General features: G+C 33.6%; 1 protein-coding gene across 2 annotated transcripts in view; it reads right to left on the bottom strand.

Moving 5' to 3' along the window:
• Positions 1-21,876, bottom strand: part of LOC149794751 (zinc transporter ZIP13-like) — an 82,917-nt gene that overhangs the window by 19,940 nt on the left and 41,101 nt on the right. Inside the window, exons 7-9 of one of the 2 annotated variants that reach the window (XM_089964384.1) lie at positions 12,834-12,903; positions 9,813-9,912; positions 8,693-8,988 (exon numbers count right to left, since the gene is read on the bottom strand). In XM_089964384.1, coding sequence (XP_089820510.1) covers positions 8,979-8,988; positions 9,813-9,912; positions 12,834-12,903 — 180 coding nt within the window. In that variant the 3' untranslated portion in view covers positions 8,693-8,978. Of the gene's footprint in view, positions 1-8,692; positions 8,989-9,812; positions 9,913-12,833; positions 12,904-21,876 lie in introns of those variants that run through there. The other variant, XM_089964383.1, reaches the window with a different exon arrangement.

Below are 21,876 nucleotides of genomic sequence, written 5' to 3' on the forward strand. Positions count from 1 at the left end.
TGTATGCAAGATCACCTCGTTAATCTGGCTTATAGTAATAAGCTCAGCCAATTGTATGCAAGATCACCTCATTAATCTGGCTCATAGTAATAAGCTCAGCCAACTGTATGCAAGATCACCTCATTAATCTGGCTCATAGTAATAAGCTCAGCCAATTGTATGCAAGATCACCTCCTAAATCTGGCTCATAGTAATAAGCTCAGCCAATTGTATGCAAGATCACCTCGTTAATCTGGCTTATAGTAATAAGCTCAGCCAATTGTATGCAAGATCACCTCATTAATCTGGCTCATAGTAATAAGCTCAGCCAACTGTATGCAAGATCACCTCATTAATCTGGCTCATAGTAAAAGGCATTATAGATCTTGATGATACATGCCTATTTACAAAGTTTGATCAAAATATGATCCGAAAAAGTCACTAAAGTTTTCCAGATTCAAACTCACCTCATTACTCTGTTCCCTTATTCTATCATGCCTTGAAAAATGCTTATAATCCAGAGTCAGGTGAATCCCAATTTTCTTATAGAAAATAACAAAATAATAGGTCCTTCCTTTCTGAACATAAACAAAATTGCAATCAAAGCTGGTAAACAATACCTTGTTATATTGCCTGTTTAATTGTTGTAAATGGCAGTTTGTGCCCAGAAACATGGAATCAATTTCACGAAATTAGGTATTTTTGACAAGTCATATATTTTCTTAAATTTTCTTTTCAAAAAATTCTTAATACATTTTAAATAACAATATACGATGAAATATTGATCAATGAAAACGCTGATATTGCCTACTGGTAGCAACAAATGTTGGGATATAGAAACGTCTTGCCAGGTGAAATTCATGTTTCAGTTTCATCTTTTAATCTGTATTCTCAGTCAATCTCGATTAAATATAGGAAATGGGTAGAATAAAAACCATTAAAAGGCATGTAAATCTTAACTGCATAGGAGTTATTGAGGGATAGGTGTATTATGCATGGATCAAATCCAAAATCTTCATGATTAAAGACTTTCTACCAAGCCTAATCAAGATCCTATCAAAAACATAGCCACTAAATTCATACAAACTCTTCATGATTGAAGACTTTCTACCAAGCCTAATCAAGATCCTATCAAAAACATAGCCACTAGATTCATACAAACTCTTCATGATTAAAGACTTTCTACCCAGCCTAATCAAGATCCTATCAAAAACATAGCCACTAAATTCATACAAAATCTTCATGATTGAAGACTTTCTACCCAGCCTAATCAAGATCCTATCAAAAACATAGCCACTAAATTCATCCAAAATCTTCATGATTGAAGACTTTCTACCAAGCCTAATCAAGATCCTATCAAAAACATAGCCACTAAATTCATACAAACTCTTCATGATTAAAGACTTTCTACCAAGCCTAATCAAGATCCTATCAAAAACACAGCCACTAGATTCATACAAAATATTCATGATCGAAGACTTTCTACCCAGCTTTATCAAGATCCTATCAAAAACATAGCCACTAGATTCATCCAAAATCTTCATGATTGAAGACTTTCTACCAAGCCTAATCAAGATCCTATCAAAAACATAGCCACTAGATTCATAAAAAATTACTTAGACAATGAGATGTATTATCACTTCAAAAATGTGTACAGGTCACACTAATAATAAATAGCATCAAACAAGTTGACAATAATACCAAGTATTATTAAATCATGTTATAAGCTCAGCCAATCATATACAAGATCACCTCATTAATATGCACATAACAAAATACATTATATAGCTTGATGATATAAGCCTATTTATTAATCATGATAAAAATATGATCAGAAATAGCCACTAATGAGTTGACAAGATCAACCAATTATATACAAAATTACCTCATTATTATGCATGGATCAAAACTGTACTTGACCAATATCTTGAGGATTTAAGCCTATTTACCTAGCGTGTTCAAGGTTAGACCATTCAAGTCTCCAGAGTAGAAACCAGCTCATCCCAGTCAATCAGGTGGTACAAGATCAAGTCATTAATAATTTGTGGAGCTTACTCATTATTGAAACTGTCAAAAATAGTATAAATAATCAGATCAGAAATATAGTCTCCAGAGTGGCAACAAGAACAGCTAATGAGAAAGTGCAAGATTAACTCATTAATATGTATGATTTTCCTTATTACTGAACCCAACCAAATTCTTGTCTATATCATAATCACATCAGAAATATGGCCTTCAGAGTGGTAACAAGACCAGCCAATCAGATGCATTAACAACTCATTAGTATGCATATATATCTATCATGTTCATGTTCATCATGTTCAGATCTTCATGACAAAAGCAAATAAGCGCTCTGGTGGCCTAGTGGTTAGAGTGTCCGCTATAAACTGCCACATTGCAGACATCGTAGCGATATGACTGAAAAATTGTTAAAGCTGTGTTAAAAATCCAAATCACACACATCACACGTCATAAAAGCAAATATTCCAAATCTGACTAAAATCTGATTAGAAACATGGCCTCCACAATGGCAACAAGCAATGCTGACACACTGATAATGATGCATGACAGACACAAGTTTAGGCTCTTTCAAACAGTAACAAGGAAAGAGTGAAGACAACAAGCTGTTAAAATTTAACAAATAATATAATTCCCTAGAAAAACAAGTTAAAAGTGAGAAAAAGAACTTATAGTTTTACGAATCAAACCCAAAAATAATCCAAGAATTAAAAATTAGAAGTCCTAGTAATAAAAAGTCCTAATGAAACTGAGTTTGAATCCCAATCAAATCCAAAATGGAAGGCGATGACATATGCTGTGGTCAGCTTCGTATTGATGTGTCAACAATTCTTTGTTGAATCAAAGAAAATAATATTCCAGTTTTGAATTCCATGTGAACTTCGATAACTGTCCTTGTCCAAGAATTAATTTGGAGCACTAGTACATCCTAGGAAAACAATCTTCAAATCTACATAATATGAAAAGCAAATAAAAATAGCAGATATGATTTTGGTCTTCCATAAAAAATGCTGAAAAATTTTCAGGGGGATTTGGGAATCCTCCCCCAACGTGGTCTCAAGGGGCAAAAAACTGCTCCTGGTGCAACTTATGATCATAAAATAAACCAATTTCACAATATTTATATAATTTGTTTTCCAATACTATTTATGCTGAAGTTATTTCATGTGCATATCAGTGTCCACTTCATAATTATGTCACAATAAACTCTCAATTTTTGCAGCAAATATACTATACTTCTCTCTTTTCATAAAATAAACACACAAGTACATCAACTATATACAAATAATCCCATACATTCACTTGTCTTTTTCTCCAAAGGACACAACTTGTTGATATGCCAGTCAAGTTCTTTTTGCAGCTTTGGCAAAGATTTCTTTAGCCTTCCTTTTTGTCACCACTGACTTTTTGGCTCAATGTGCAATCATTTCTTTTCCTTCTCAATGAGAGCCTTTTTCCTTTCAAACTGGTGCTTGTATTGGCAACATGCAGTGCACATATTCTGAAAGAGGGATACAGCTGTTCTCTCATGCAAGAAATCTTTCTTCTTATAGTAATTAAATGCACTTTTTCCAGATGCCTTCTGAGTTTCAGTTTTTTCGTATGCAGTTTCTTTTGTAGGTGCTGTTCCAAAATCTTCCAACCGTGATTACTGTAGAGCAGAGGTCACAAAATGCCAGTCCTCTAGCATTCAGTTTTCTTGTAAACTGACCAAATAAATTTCCATCCATTTTTCGCCTAGGCCATTCCCATTTCCATGTTTTTTTTTAAACCTTTTTCTAAACTTTTCATGTCATGGTCTCTCTCAACAACTCGGGACACCATGTTTTGCAAGCATGCTTCTTTTTTCCATTGCCATCAATTTCCATTACACTAAGATTCATTGGATGAATTTAAACCTTTGACCAATCAGAATACTCTTTACGATAGTCATGTGCTAACTAATATATGAAACAAATAATTTACAGGAGTCATTGAGGAATGGGAGTGGACAGACCATTGTTAAAAAACCAGATTGGAGATGATATAAAAAATGGTCTATATCGATACAAATCTAATTCAAGTCAGGAGAAAAGCACAATTCCGCTTTAAAACAGAAAAATCATGTCTGAAATAGTTCACCCCAAAACTGGTCACAACATAAAACACTCTGACTTCTCAAGTGTTATGGCAAGAATAATTATTATTTCTCAAAACATCAACAATGAATCTTGCTACAATGCAAAACAGATGCCCGGATGTGGGTCAATCCTCTGAAAAAACCTAATTGATACCTGTTATTTGTCATGTACTCCAAGTATGGCCTCAATTTCACTTTATGAATCTTACTCTGAGAAAGAATAAAAAAATTAATTTAGAAAAATTGGTTTACTAGAAACTATCTGAATCAAGGTCAGGAACTAGGTAATAAGCATTTGATACAAAAATTCTAGTATTAGTTGTTTACATCAAAACCAGTCAGAACTGAATAAGATCAAATCCAGTAAGTAAAGTCTTATTACAATAGCATGTTATGGAAATAAAAAAAATAAAACTAACAAACAAACAATTAAATTAAATCAAATATATATAACACTTCCCTCCATAAAGAAAAAGAAAGATTTATATAATAAACTTTCTTTACCATAGGTCAATTATATATGAGGTGTAAAAAAGAATAACATAAGAAGAAATTTTATGAATTATACAAAAGTATACAAGAAATATTTCTATACATGGGAAAGTGCATCTGCTATTAAATTGTCTTTTCCCTTGATGTGCCTGATGTCAATATTATATTCCTGTAAAACAAATTCCACCTAAGTAGTCTTTGATTTTTATTTTTCATCTTGCCAATGAATGTAAGGGGTTTGTGGTCACTAAACACAATAATCTAAGAAGGAGCTGAACTAATGTAAATTTCAAAATGCTGTAATGCCAATATCAAGGCCAAAGATTCCTTCTCAATTGTTGAATAATTTCTTTGCTGCTTATTTAATTTCTCAGAAAAATAGCACACTGGATGATCAATACCATTTTTATCTTCTTGAATCAATACTGCTCCAACATTACTTGCATCAACAGACAATTTAAATGATTGGTTGAAATTTGGAGCTGTAATAACTGGCACGCTTTTAAGTATGGCTTTTAAGTTACCAAAAGCCTCCTGACATTTTTCAGTCCAAAGAAACTTGTTTTTTTGCTCAATAAATTTGTCAGGGGTTCAGCAATTATGGAAACCTTTGAACAAAATTTTTAATAATATCCAGCCATATCTAAAAATCACATTGGTTGCTTTTTACTATTAGGCACAGGGAATTCAGAGATAGCCTTGACCTTAGCATCTATAGATTTAACTTGTCCATGTCCCATGATATGTCCTAGAAAAGTTACACAAGCAAGGAATAACTCACTTTTTGATGAATTAATTTTCAAACTTACGTCAGTGAGTCTGTCAAAGAATATCTGAATTGTCGCTAAATGTTCTTTCCAGGTGTCCTTGTAGATGATGACATCACTGATGAAAGCATCACAATTATCTAGACCAGGGGTAATCATATTCGACAGACACTGAAAAGTACTTGGCGAACCATTCATCCCAAACGGCATCACTTTATAATGATAAAGTCCATCTGGAGTCATGAATGCCAAAATTTCCTTTGCTCTTTCCATTAGTTGAGTTTGCCAAAATCAGAAGATCGAATTTGGTGACATAATTGGCATTTTCAATTTTATCAATGCAGTCATCATTTCTTGGTAAAGTAAATGAATTTGTTTTAGTTGAACTGTTCACCTTCCTATAATCAGTGCACATACAGAAAGTTTTATCTGGTTTCAGAACAAGTATACATGATGAACTAGTCACTTTTACTTTGCTCTATGAAATCATTCTTCAGGAAATACTGAAGTTCTTTTTTTCAAACATTCCTGTTTGAAAGGCTTCATCCTGTACAGGTGTTGTTTCATGTGAAGGTGTGGAACTTACAATTTCAACGTCATGGAATATTTTGTTTGTTCTTGTAGGAACATCTGGAAATAAGTGCTCTTATTCAAATATTAACTGTTTAAGTTTATTCCTTTCTTGCTGTTGCAAATGTGAAAGATTCTGGTCCAGATCATTCATAATTTCTGAATTCCAAAGATTTGTCATTCCAAAATCAGCATAGTCCAATGATAGTCCTTCATTTAAATCTTCACTGACTGGGACAGGTACAGCTAAATATTTGCTTGTTTAACCTGGCTATCTCTCTCAATATACTCCTTTAACATGTTTATCTGGCAAAGTTGTTTTTGTTTTCACCTCTCAGGAGTATTTATGATGTAATTCATATCATTTACTTTTTTTTAAAACTGTGTTGGGACCATAATACTTGGCTTTAAGAGGATTTTGTCGTATGGGCAAGAGAGCCAGAACTCTATCACCAGGCAGAAAATTCCTTTCATTTGAGTTTTTATCATACCTTAATTTCATTTTTAACTGAAATGAGTGCAGATTTGCTCTTGCAACTTCACAGGTCTATAACAACTTATGCTTAAAATTGGAAACTTAATCAAGAAGTTTAATTTCAATATCTTCATTAGAAAGAAGTTTCTCTTTCAACAACTTCAATGGTCCGCGCAGTGTGTCCAAAAACCAGTTCAAAGGGACTGAATCCAAAAGATTTTTGAACTGATTGCAAAACAATAAACAATAGTAAATGAATGCCTTCATCCCAATCTTAACCCATATCAAAATAATATGACTGAATCAGATTTTTCAAAGTCTGATGAACTCTTTCTAAAACCCCTTGGTTCTAAGGGCAATAGGCAGAAGCTTTTAATTGTTAGATGCCTAATTTGTACATAACTTGCTGGAAAATTCCAGACATGAAATCTGACCCTTGATCAGATTGGACAGATTTGGGAAGAACAAACTGAGTAAAACACTTTATCAAAGTTTTTGCTATTGTTTTAGATTTAATATTCCTAAAAGGAATTGCCTCTCGAAACCTTGTTGACACACACATTATGGTCAACAAGTATTGGTTACCTGACTTGGTCTTAGGTAAGGGACCAACACAATCTACCATAATTCTGCAAATGGTCCGTCAAATGCAGACATAGGTTGCAGATGAACCTTAGGTATCTTCTGATTGGGTTTTCCTACTATTTGACAAGTATGACAAGATCTACAGTATTAAGAAACATCACTTTTGATTTTTGGCCAATAGAGGTGAGTAAAGATCTTGTGAAGTCTTTTTAATCCTTAAATGAGCAGCCAAAGGAGTTTCATGGGCTGGGACTAAGAATTTCCTGTCTGTACAATTTTGGAACTACAATTTGATAGTATGCTGACTACTTATCACCAGCAGGTACCTCGGGAGGTCTCTATTTTCTCATAAGAATTCCATTTTTAATGAAATAACAGACAGGTACTTCAGTGGCTTCAGTTTCACTAATGGCCCTTTGAAACAAACATGAGATCTCAGGATCTTTTTCCTGTTCGACCACAAGTGATTGTCATTTGTCACCCTGATTAGAATAAAGAAAATGAGTAGTTAAAAGAGGATCACTGTGATTAATACCTTTTGATTGATCAAAACAAGGAGTAAAAGTGACCTCATCAAAAACCTGACCAATACATGTGTCAGCTAAAGGAATACTTTCCTTATCAACATCATTCTCAAGAGTTTTCTTTGCTATAACTCTAATTGCACAAGCTGGGTATAAATCAGGGAATTCTTTTTCAACAGGGTTGACTTTCTGATCCAAACAAGGCTTGTCAGTTACAAGTGGATTAACCACAACCTTGTCTCCAGATGATGTATGCTGTGGTCAGTGTCATACTGATGTGTCAACAGTTCTTTGTTGAATCACAGAAAATAATATTCCAGTGTTTGAATTCCATGTCAATTTTGATAACTGTCCTTATCCAAGAATTAATTTAGAGCACTAGTATTTCCAGGGAAAACAATATTGAAATCCAAATAATTTGAAGAAAATAAAAATAATTAGCCCAAAAACTTGTCACAACATAAAACACCTTGACTTCTCAAATGTTAAGGCAAGAATAATTATTATTTTTCAAAACATCAATAATATATCTTGCTACAACGCAAAACAGATGCCCAGATGTGGGCCAATCCTCTGGAAAAACCTAACTGATACATGTTATTTGTCACGTACTCCAAGGATGCCTCGATTTTTATGAATCTTACTCTGAGAAAGAATTTTTTTTTTAAATTTAAAAACAGTGTTTCCCTTTACGCACAGTTGTGTGTCAGGGACACACGCTGGACAAAACTGACGTACACATTTTGTTGCTGTGCATTTTTTTGACGCAAAGGATTTTCACAATATTATCAAGATTTATTTAATACCCAATGCACTGGACGATGTATGGCATCGTATATACTTCAAGTATAGGCATTGACTGGTTCCCTGCTTTGTTTGCTTCCTGCCATGCACTCCTCTATTTGTATAGCAAAGTGCAACACAGGGAACATATAAAACAATGAACCAGACTAGCATAGGCAATGTTATGATGGAGTAGCTTCCCCTAATCTCGCAAGCTTCTCGCGATTTCCATCAAGCTCAGCAAGCTGTCATCTAGATGTTTAATCTCAAGGCTTGTTGCATTAGAAAGTGATCACCAGATTAAAACATCATGCACTAAAATGCATTAGCGAAGAAAGTGAAAGAAGCAGAACACAAAAGAGTAACTGTGGAACTAACTTTAATGAAACATGGAGAAAATAATTCCCTTGACTGGAATACGGCACATTCATTATGATTACCGGTGCGACTTCTGATTGTGTGATTGCAACGACTGCAAAAGTGAATAATCTTTCATGACAGGATTTCAGAATTTTCAAAAATCTGCCCTCGTTCGCCATAATATATCTGAAGAACACATTATAACCTAAGACATTATTTCACAACAATGAAATCAGTAAACTTGCAGAGACAAATGCGTTCTTTGGATTACAAAGTCAGTGGGTCATTGCAGATTTTGTTTGTTTTTAACTTTTGCTGCAATAAAAGAAAGATCTTAAAGTTCAAGTGTAACTTATTAGAAAGAAGATGAATCATTATCCGCCTGGATATTTGAATAAATGTGTTGTAGGATGAAGTACAATGAAACCTATGATAGTATACATTTTATGAAAGGCAGTAAATTAACTCCCATTTCGGTAAAAAGATTTATTTGTCTTTCTGTATTGGCTTATATGTAATGTGTTGGGCTATAATATTGCTTGAGGAGACTGTTAAAAGTACAACTTTAAAAGAAAAATGAACTAATAAAATTATTCTTTAAATGGACAATGCATTTGTTTGTTAATTGTGCATGTTGGTATATTTGTATGTTTGGAGAGAGAGAGAAAGTATGTTGTGCAAGTTGCAATATCCTATTACAAGCTGAAAAAGTACGAGTCGTATGAAAATTTGTCAGTATTTTTTTGACCCTCACATTTTTTACTTGACCCCCAGTTTTGACACCAAGGGGTTTTTTGTACCCTCAATTTTACACCCCTGGGGGATACACTGTTTAAAAAGTTGTTTACTACAAACTATCTGAATAAAGGTCGGGAATTAGGTCAGCATTAGATATAAAGTTTCTATTATTAGTTGTTTACATCAAAACAGTTAGAACTGAAAAATATCAAATCCACTAAATAAAGTTACATTACAATAGCATGTAATGGAAGAAAAAATTAAAACTAACAAAAAAAAACAATTAAATTAAATCAAATATAAATTAAATCAAATATACATAACACAGGGTCAAACCATAAACCCACTTGACCTTACTGCAAGATGGATTAAAAACCACATTAGAGAAATGGGATTTTTACCTCCCATGTTTTTCATCCATTAAATCTGGCACAACGGTAACAAGTGCTATGTATATAAAACCACCAGATGTAAAGGGTAAAATCCATGCTGTGCTGTCACCTGTTCAAGAGAAAAAATCATGCATTATCACTAGAACATTTAATGATTCTAAATTGTTTAAGCCAATGAAAAATGAAATATTTAACAAACAACATTCATTGATGCAAGATGTGGTTGAAGATTTCACAATAATTGGTGAATCTACTTGACAATAAAACTCATAATATAAAGCAACATACATGTGTAACTCTCCTGGTGGAGGAAGAATGCACAGGAAGCTACCGGCAAGCCTTCACACATACCCACAATGCTAGTGATCTGTAAAGGCAAGCGCCTTATACCACTCTGCCACCCAGGTCCTCGAGGTGAATAGTCAACAAAAATTTCTGATTATATATGCAACCCTCTGGGGAGAGGATTGGGGTACATGTCAAAGATCACCATTTCCTATGTAATAATGAATCCTCCCTGTAACCTGAACTCAAAAATTATCAATTCAAGGAGGGTGATCATGAGTAGATAACAGTGAAGGCTCTGGATCCAGGATAGATCCCCTCAGGGGAGGAAGGATGGGGTTCCAATGCAATGACTCTTCCTTGTAACCTATACTCCATCTATACTAATTTTGAAGGTGATCACATCTGGCATGTTTCAAGTTGAAAAGTGGGTGATAACAATGGCTTCATCTTGTGAAGCAGGGTCAGGGAAGAGTGGAGAAAGAAGCACAGAACTTTGTATCTTTTTCTCGACTTCCACCTCTAGTTTAAGTAATGTTTGCCAGGGTGGGATAAGATCTGTCCATACTCCATTTAAGTGAAAAGTCACACATTTTGTTTTGTGTTGCCCTGCAAAATTCTATATATTTCTGGCATTAAAATGCTATACAAAAGGATCAATCTTCATAGATCTGATTGGATGACAAAGAATCTGTACAGAAGCCCGGTCGCAGAACACTTCTCCTCCCCATGCCACATTTTCAGTGATATAACACTTATTGCAATTGCTCACAACCCCAACTGGAGTCCCCAAACCAAGAAAGAAAAGGAATCTTACTGGATAAGCCGCCTTAGAACAGTGAAACCACGTGGTTTAAACCAAGAAGACTAGAAAATCACAACTATGCACAAATAAAATTATCTTAAGCAGCCAACACATTTTCTTTTAAATAATTCTCTAAATTCGCTTAATAGCCGATGACTACTATAACAATGAAATATCCAGGATATAATCTGCACTTACATAAATTTACATAAAATAACAGATGTCGTTATGGTTCATCAATTTCTAGGTCAATACAAATATTTTCCAGTATCATCAACAAGCTGAAATAAACTAGTTGAAACATTAAAAAGTTAAAGGGTTGAAATCCTGTAGAAACAGCCATGTAAAGTTTTGCAAACATAAGCATTTTTCTGTTTTATTTGTTTGTTTTGTCAACAAAAAAAAATATTTGCCTTTGAAAAAAACATTAAAAGAGTCGAAAGTGCTCAGGCTAGCTAGATACTAGTTTTGCACTGTTCGCTGTCAGTTTATTTCATTCATCTCAATCAATCCCTGACACACGTGATCCCTTGCTGGATCCAGTGCACTTGAAAGGATTGTTATTCACCATATGATTTGTATTCATTATTATATATATATATATATATATATATATATATATATATATATATATATAAGATGAAGGTAAAAACAATAAAATCATTAACAAATATAATGTCAATCCTGGTTATCTATTTGAAGTATATAGGTTGATCTTAACCAGCACTAGACATGGGTACAATTACAATATTAAAAAAGACAAGTAACTTAATGCTATACCAATATCATAGGTCAGTGTATCCATTGCTTCAGAATTAGAGAAATATTATAGAGCAAAGCAGTGGGATACATTGACATTATAGCACATGGTTGACTTGGTGATGCAAATAGGTTTGATAAACCTGACCTCCACATTTTAAAGTTCCATATGTTCAGATCATACTTGTTCATCTTAACCAGAACTGGACATGGGTGGGGTGCAATTACAGTATTAGAAAATGATAAGCAACTTAATGCTATACCAATATCACGGCTCAATGAATCCAATCACATTTATAATATCAGCAATATTAAACAATGGAATTGATGAAATTCAATTTGAAGGACTCAACGTTGATCAGGATAGGGACTGTGTTTTGGTGTTTGTTTTATATGCAGTATGTCCAGCTGCCTTTCCTGAATGTAGCTAAAACAATCTTTGAAACCACAAAAAAAAATAAGGGACAGACAGAAGGATGAACAAAGACCAGCTATCATGGTAGGAGCAAGAATAAAAAGAATGGCAGTACCCCCACAGCAAACTGGAAAATAAGAATGACAGTATCCCCAAAGCAAACTGTAAAAAAGAATGGCAGTACCCCCAAAGCAAACTGGAAAAAAAGAATGGCAGTACCCCCAAAGGAAACTGGAAAAAAAGAATGGCAGTACCCCCAAAGGAAACTGGAAGAAAAATAATGGCAGTACCCCCAAAGCAAACTGGAAAAAAGAATGGCAGTACCCCCAAAGCAAACTAGATAAACCACAGCTCAACTGTTAACCATAACATTATTGTGGAAGAAGGCCACAAATGTTCCAAGTAGATGACTGGCACCGACTGATATTTTAAGTATTTTATTATTTTGACCTTCATTTATTTTTTATACCTTTAAAGAAATTTAAGATCTTTACCTTTTATCTTTTACTGCTATTCATGTTCTTTTGGAAAGATTTATCTTCCTGAAGTATTTTGCAATTATCTGTCTTTATATTTTGACAATTAACAATTGGCACTACATAGTATTATATTTACATACTGATAAAGCCTATACAAACATATATACATACATACAAACTCTCTTGCTCTCAATTGCTCTAACTTGCAGTCTCTTTCTCTCATACACCAGATTGAGCACATGACAAATAAAGATGTTGGTGACAGTGATCTTGTATTTTTGTCTTACCAGCAGACTGTGCCGAGTCAGCAGAAAGAGCCGCTACAGCCCCAAATACACTCCCTGTGGCTGTTAATAGCTGCAGAAGAAAAAACACAAATAAATTAAATAGATGCAGATCAAGAAATGTGTCCAAAGGTGATGGAAGCCCTTGCCAATATCGTATATGTAAAGAAATTACTGATCATCATACAATTCTACACCAATGGGCCAAAACTCAGTCAAGTCTTGTTGGAAATGTTGAACAAGAGAACAGTTAACAACATAACATTATACGCCTGCTCCATGCTTAATGATCCTCTAGGAAGGCACAATTAGGGGATGGTTGACTTTAAAGATCAATTACCTGGAACTATGATCAAGGTATGCAGGCTCAAACTAAACTTACTGTGCAGAAACTATTATTTTCCTATCAGATTTACCATGACCATGATCTGTGACCTTTAATCCCAGAATTAATAAGTTTCTTTATTACCCTTAGAACAAGAAATCCACAAAGTTTGGTCAAGGAACTTAGTCTAGAACAAATATTATTCTGCAAAACCCATTTTTTCTTGATACTATAATGATCCAGACTTTTGATCTTTTGACCCAAAAATCGAAGTTCACTCCTCTTCCATTCCTAAAGTGCAAGCCTTCCACAAACTTTGGTCAAGGAACATGGTTTAGAAGTAAAGTTATTGTACAAAAACCTTTTTTCAGCAAGTGATCTTGACCACTGACCTTTTAACCTCTAAGTTCTCAAGTTTCCTTCTTACCCAAGATGTAAATCACCCATAAACCATGCTGAAGGTACATGCTCGAGAACTGATATTCTTGTGCAAAACCATCATTTTACATTCACTGTTGGTGACCTTATCCATGACCATTTTAGTTCTCGAATTTACAGGCTTCTTCCTTAACCCATGTGCAAGCCATCCACAAAGTTTGGTCTAGGTCAAGGTTATTGAAATAATGCTATTGTGCAATTTTTCTTCTTTTCATAGTCTTTGGCTTTTTCATCCCAAAATCAAACGAAACCAATTTGCTTCTTTCAGGATGTGACCGTGACCTTTGAACTTTAGGCCACAAGATCAACTGACTTCTTCCTTACACTAAGTGCAAGTATATCATACAGAACTAATATTACTGTAATGACACAAAACAACAGTCACGTGGAAAAAAAAATCGTAAGGAGCCAACACTTCAACAACATTTAGTAAGTCTCCAGAATAAATAATTATTTGCTAATGCTCAAAAGAATAACATTTGTCAGTGTTCTACATAAACTGAGCAATTGTACAGATGTTAGTTGCAGCCACTTCAATTGCACACTCTCCTTGTGCATTTTGGAAGGTGGGTCAAAATTTACAGTGTTATCAATAACAATATTAAGATATAAATGAAACGACAGCAAAAAGCTCTGTATTTTTAGACAATTTTTCTTCTCTGTCACCTGCCAACCCTGCACTTCTAATCAATCAACCAAATGTGGTTTACCAAAACTGTTTTGAAGTAGCATGTATACGTCTTCATTTTCATATTTAAATTTCTGTTCAATGAAAAATAAAAATAAAAGTACCATAGCTGAACATTATGTCCCCGTCTCTTGAACTTTTCCATTCTACCTTCTAGGGTGGGACCTGACGATAATGGTATGATAGGAAGTTGAAAAAGCTTACTCAAAATACACATACTCATAGGAGTTAAAAGGTGAGTCTATAACAAAACTTGCTGCTGACTAATATTAACGCATGTTATGACCTTGATGTTACAGCAGCTGAGGAATGACTGAATGTGCAAGACACAGCCAAATCAAGATGTATATCATGTTAAAGTTTCAATAAATATTATCATTGCTTCAAAAGTTATACCCATACATGGACAGGGATTAATAATTAAATATTTCTGTTGTTATGACCATGGCACTGAAGCAGGTGATGTGTCTAGACCAAGTGTCACACTGTCTAGTGATGATATATAACTAAGTCAAAGCTACCCTTTTCCTTGTTGTGACCTTCACCTTGAGATAGGGACATGGCTATGGTATATTACATTCAACCTCTGCATGTATTGCAACTGGCTATAGTTTTGTTAAAATATCTTTCATGGCTCAAAAGTTATACTCCAGGCAAGAATACAAGTTACAAATTTCATTTTGCCATGATCTTGATTGTAGGGCATGGGATATGGCTGTGGTATCCTAGTCATGACCTACACATGGGTAAAGTTTCAATAAAATATCTTTAGCGATTCATAAGTTTACATTTTCACATGCCACAACTGTGACCTTGATATGGGGGCATGAATATGTTACATGTCAAACTTACATGATTTACACTTGGGCAAAGTTTTATTAAACTATCTTCAGTGATTAAAAATCTGACCCCAAGCATAGACACAAATCGCATTTTCCTTTAACATGACCTTGACTGGATAATCTCTGTGGTTTTATAAATCATTATCAAAACATCTTTACTATATCTAATAACAATACACCCAATAGCAAACAGCTTTACTACATCTAATAACAATACACCCAATAGCAAACAGCTTTACTACATTTAATAACAATACACCCAATAGCAAACAGCTTTACTACATTTAATAACAATACACCCAATAGCAAACAGCTTTACTACATTTAATAACAATACACCCAATAGCAAACATCTTTACTATATCTAATAACAATACATCTGATGGGCAAACATCTTTACTATATCTAATAACAATACACCCACTAGCAAACATCTTTACTATATCTAATAACAATACACCCAATAGAAAACAGCTTTACTATATCTAATAACAATACATCTGATGGGCAAACATCTTTACTACATCTAATAACAGTACACCCAACAGCAAACAGCTTTACTACATTTAATAACAATAAATATAACTGTAACAGCTGACACAGCTTCTACATCCAAAGACTTCAACCAATGACCACCAACATAAATTTAAACAACCACTCCTATGCCTTTGCCTTTTGACTTCCTTGGCTATAAATGGTTCTGTATGTTTCTTCACAATAATGCATACATGGACAAAGTGATCTATTAATCTGAACAGAGACACGGCTATTTACCAAACCACAAAACATACTTTAAAAAATGTACATTAGGTAGACTGATGGACAGAGTGAGAGACATTGTGACTGCTACGTCTTGCATTACACGTCGGACAAAGAACTGTTCTCTCTTTGACTGATTCAAAAGCCATGAACAGTATCGTAAATATTTTTTAATCTTGAGCCTCAGAATGAAGTAAACAGAAAAAATCTGCATATTTATTTGTTATATGATTCTGGGAAGATGTAGACAAATTTGATCTTAAAGTTTTGGTTTAATGAAGCTGAATATATATATATATATATATATATATATATATATATAATTATTATCATATAAAAATTAACAAGAACTCGTAAATTTCATTATTATACAGTGTTTTCTTTAGGATATACAAGACACAAGTATTAACCCCCCCCCCAAGTTAATGTTGTTATCGTGGGGTTTAACGCCATTTTTCAGCACACGATAGGCTATACATAGCGGCCAGTATTAATGGTGGAGGAAGAACCCGGGAAAACCCTGGAAAGAACCACTGACCCATGAGAAGCTACTGGCAAGCTTTCTCACATACCCACATTGGCTGAATATGAGACTCGAAACGGCGCAGACAGAGGTGAGATGGCAGTGATCCATAACAGACAGTGCTTTAGACCACTTGGGGTCCCACCCAAAGTTAATGTATTTCTCCTTAAAAATGAATGGGCACAGAAAAATCCTGTTGATTTGCCAAGCATATAACAAAAACCCCAAACATCTACTAATATCAACAACACTCAATATGATTATGTAAGTACTTGACTTCAAGATCAACTTCTATAATAAAGCATTTACTAAGGTTTTTTTTTGCAACGGAGCAATGAGACACTTCCATAGATTATCTAGTTAATAAAAGCATTTTACCAACTGCACTTGACAAGGTTTGTACAAAAGGTGGACATGTAGTTTCAGTATTCAGTGGGAAGGAATGCTGCTGTTACATGCAGTTAACAGATATGACATAGTGTGATTGTCGTAATACATGAGCATTGCCAATGGATTGATAATGAGGATAAACAACTTAAATTTTGTCTTTGCTCATTAAAAGTTATTTATCATGTACATGCTGTATAAACCATTGATGAAATAGGGAAATAACCCTGCAGCAATTGGGTTATCTTCTCTATCGCATACATGGTCAATCTAAACCAGATACATGAATAAAGCACTTATCATATGTAAGAAAGATAAACTCAATAACCTTGCAAAAATATGCCAATTTCAAACACATGTATGAAATAATGATTTATAAAACCCTCAGAGGTTATTTGGGCTCTTTAGAACAAGTATGAAATACTGATTTATAAAACCACAGAGATTATCCAGATTATTTGGAACAAGTAGGAAATAATGATTTATAAAACAGATTATCCAGATTATTTAGAACTAGTAGGAAATAATGATTCATAAAACCACAGATTATCCAGATTATTTGGAACAAGTATGAAATAATGATTTATAAAACCATAGAGATTTATATCCAGATTATTTGGAACAAGTAGGAAATAATGATTTATAAAACCAGATTATCCAGATTATTTGGAACAAGTATGATATAATGAGTTACTCAAACTACTGAGGTTTATCCACATAGTTAGGTGCAAGTATGAAATAATGTCCTATAAAACTCTCAGGTTGTTTCACACAAAAGTTTAATTCTTAGAAGAGGGTAATTTGTTTTGCTTCAAATGGCCAACATTCTTTTATATCCACAGATGACTGTACTAAAAAATTCTTTACAATTTTAATAAAGTTCAATTAAATTCCATGAATCTCCTCTTGATTCTTCACTTAACCAAATTGGTTTGTAAATGTCATACACAGTTCAATGTATCATTACCACCTCAAATGCCCAGTGTATCATTACCACCATGAATGTCAAGTGTATCATTACCACCTTGAATGCATATTGTATCATTACCACCTCAAATGCCCAGTGTATCATTACCACCATGAATGTCAAGTGTATCATTACCACCCTGAATGTCAAGTGTATCATTACCACCATGAATGTCAAGTGTATCATTACCACCCTGAATGCATATTGTATCATTACCACCTCAAATGCGCAATGTAACATTACCACCATGAATGCATATTGTATCACTACCACCTCAAATGCCCAGTGTATCATTACCACCATGAATGTCAAGTGTATCATTACCACCCTGAATGCATATTGTATCATTACCACCTCAAATGCCCAGTGTATCATTACCACCATGAATGTCAAGTGTATCATTACTACCATGAATGTCAAGTGTATCATTACCACCCTGAATGCATATTGTATCACTACCACCTCAAATGCGCAATGTAACATTACCACCTTGAATGCCATGTCACAAGTCACAAAACAAATCTTATTTATGCTTTCCTTGGTACAACCATATTGGAGGAGGGAATGAATCTAGAGTGGAGATTTCCCAGAACAGACAAAGGAAGCTAACTCTAGTAGGATGATATGTATACAGGAGATACAGACACTATTTACGACATTGCATGTACTTATTATGTTTAGTTGTAACCTCATGAATGACAACTAATTATATGCAGCCACTGACAACATGCATGGCATACCTTGCTTAACTTGTAATTGTTTCATTAGCTGCACATCTTTTACATCTTATTATGACAGGATTCAGTTTTTAGAACAAGTTTTTGCATATGTTCTGTAGACTGCAATGCCTAAAAAACTGCAGTGGCAAACAAACTCAGAATTGTTTTTTCTCTAAAATGTCACTCTTCAAAGGTTCTGTTAAGGGCTGTTACATTTAAACATACATGGTACCAAGAGAAGGCAGGTTTTTAAAAATATTTGTCAGGATACCTTGATTTCACAGAGTTCATTTTATGCAATGCCACATTCAATATGAAAATCATCCAAGCTTGAAAGAACAAAAGAATTACCAGAAAAAAATCCTACTAAACCGTTCTCTAAAGAAGATATTTAAAAAAATAACATTTAAAATCATTTGCATCAAGTAGTTCCAGTGTAACTGACAGCCATCCAGATGCATGTTCATTAACATGGTCAATGATTCTGTAAATGTTTGCAGGCAGTAAACTAAATGAAACTGTTTATGCTTGTAAATGTTGCCGTGCTTGTAGCTAACATCAAAATCACTGATTAATAAGATGTCTGATTAGCTGACATCAAATCACTGAAAAATTAGATGTCTAATTAGCTAGCATGAAATTGCTAATGTGTCTGATTAGCTAATTAGATATCTGATCTATTAGTTAATGTCAAATAAATCATTAAAAAGCTGACTCAGTAACATAAAAATCAGTTATTATTTTGATATGTGAGTAGGTAACATTAAATCACTGATTAATTAGCTGTGTGATTAGCTAGCATCAAACCACTCATTAATAAGATGTCTGATGAGATTAATACTTAATTACATGTCAGGACTTTTGATGGAGTCTGAGTGACACACTTGTTTTGTAATCCTGAGACTGGTCCATCCTATGGTTCGCTGACATTCTGACTATGGACAACAAAAGAATACAGATTATGTGAAATTATTCTAAATGGAGTTATCAAGTTGTAAAAAAAGAAAATGAATTTTTTATTTTTGCATACCACAAAAAATAATTAATTCCCCATGTCTTGATTAGATAAAAGCAAATTTTTGATAGATGAATGAAAGCAATGTTATTAAAATTTACTGTAAAGTTTCTAGACTATATATTCAAGCAGTCTACCAATATTTCTAACCTCTAAGTGCAATAAATAATGCATACAAATCTTTCTCCTCAGATTTAATTTTGAATCTGGACTGGTTTTTACTGAAATTTACAATAATCAAATTTTTTCATTGGATACCAAACTTAGATATTTCAGTAAATCTAAACTTTAATTATTTTTAAAACAATTGTGAACAGTTTTAAATAGAATCTTTGATAAAATTCACTCATTTTTAGGTAAGTGTCAATAGGCCACATGCACTAAAATTTACTGTCACCCTGACAAACATGTCATTATCAGTTATTATGCCACAAGTCTGACACAGAATTTATGCATGTTAGTTTTATCTAGGATTGTTCCTGAGCACACATAACAGATAACTGTATCATGCAAGCCACATAATCTATCAAGAAGACAACCTCAGTCACATATTGTAAGCTAGGTCATTCACCCAAAGTTTCACAGTATAAAATATTTAAAGATTACCAGAGTTTTCATGAAAATTTTCATTTAAAAAAATTTCAATGTAAAAAAAGTAATGTATAAAAAAGTAGTTTTCAGAAGTTAACATGGATAAAAAAATATAAAAGATCAGACCAAACATCTGCATGAACATGAATATAAAATTCACTTGCATCAAACAAAAACCCCAAAAAAGAATAATGCTTTAATACAACATGTCTCAATTTCTTTAATTATATGTGTACTGCATTAGAAAATGGATAACTACAACATTACACATTGACTCTTACACCTCAAAATTAAAATCATGCCCACAAAAGGACTTGAATCCATACAAGTGAATGTAGTTCATATGAATATTTTATAAGAGACAGAGAGCCCTTTTTCATGAAATTTGATATTCCTTTTAAATGCCCTCATTTTGTAAAATATAACTGACTAAATTTATCTTTAAATCCACATAACATAATCTTTTAGTTTTAATGTCAGATTAACATGTAGACACATAGGCACAGGTAACCAACATGTGCATAAATATATAACATGGATGGGGTTTATTACAGGAGAAACTGTAATTTTCTGCACCTAGCCCTTGATTTCTTCATCGACTTCAACTTTACTGCCACACTTTCCAGTAATCTAGGTGTTACTTTAATGTGGAATTTCTTTCCTTTCAACAAGGTATCACACATCATTTTTAAGTATACCTGTGAACAATTTGGAGCCAGAGAAAGACAATTTTAAAAAAAATGTCTGCTTTGACAGTGATACACTCAATCATGGTCATTGGTATTTTCAAGTTCAACCTTGGTCATTGATATTTTCAAGCCTGTGCAGCTTTGAGACATTGTCAAACCAAACTAAAAAGAGCAGCAAATATTTATATACGTACGTAATTACTTTTTACGAGAAAACTGAAAAGCTCATGCACAAAATCATCACATTATTGTGAAAAAAGATGCTTGCTTGCTTATGATAATGGATACTATGTCAGCAGGATTTGCAAAATGGAACACACAAATTCCTGTAAATATTTGTTGACATTAATTCCGGCATCAATATTTGTCAACAATTCATCCAAACTGGGCTCTCTATGAAGGATGCATGAATATATTATTTTAATATGATTACATAGGTGGACAGCAGAGACCAAAATTCTTGTAGTAATATGATTTTAAAGTGCATTCTATTTAAAATAGTTAGTACCTTGCCAGACCTGCCAACCCTAAACACTCTATAAAAAATACCTTCTCAGCTAGGCAGTTAATATTTTTCCATAAGGTAGATTTTCTGACAATGTGTAACCAACTATCATTGACTCCTATTGCCGATATAGAAAATATGCATTTAAATATTCATAACTGTGATCTGATGCATTAAAGGTAAAATTATGTCTGGCTTAAAAATTTATAAAGTACACTTAAACCTTAATGAACTCAAGATCTATCAACTCAATGTTGCCTTTTTCTGTGGCAATCATCTCTCCCATCATAAACAATACTCAAATGGAAATGACATGATGTCCAATAAATTTATTAGTTGGCTTCCCTGCATTTTTTCCCCCCTTGTAGTCAATAATCTGAATATTCCATTTTACACTTCCATGCTTGAATAAGCTTTCTAAGGGTCAGATTTGCCTTCAGGACTCAGGCTACCAATTCAGTTTTCATATTAAACCTATGGAAACATCATCATATTAAAATTCCACAACTTTGATAAATACTCATGACCAAAACTAAATATACATGTACACCCATCTTTGATGCAAGCTTTTGTAAGTTGATAATGATACAAGCTATAT

The sequence above is a fragment of the Sinohyriopsis cumingii genome, chromosome 7 (assembly GCF_028554795.1).
Source record: "Sinohyriopsis cumingii isolate HCF-2022 chromosome 7, ASM2855479v2, whole genome shotgun sequence".
NCBI lineage: Eukaryota > Metazoa > Mollusca > Bivalvia > Unionida > Unionidae > Sinohyriopsis > Sinohyriopsis cumingii.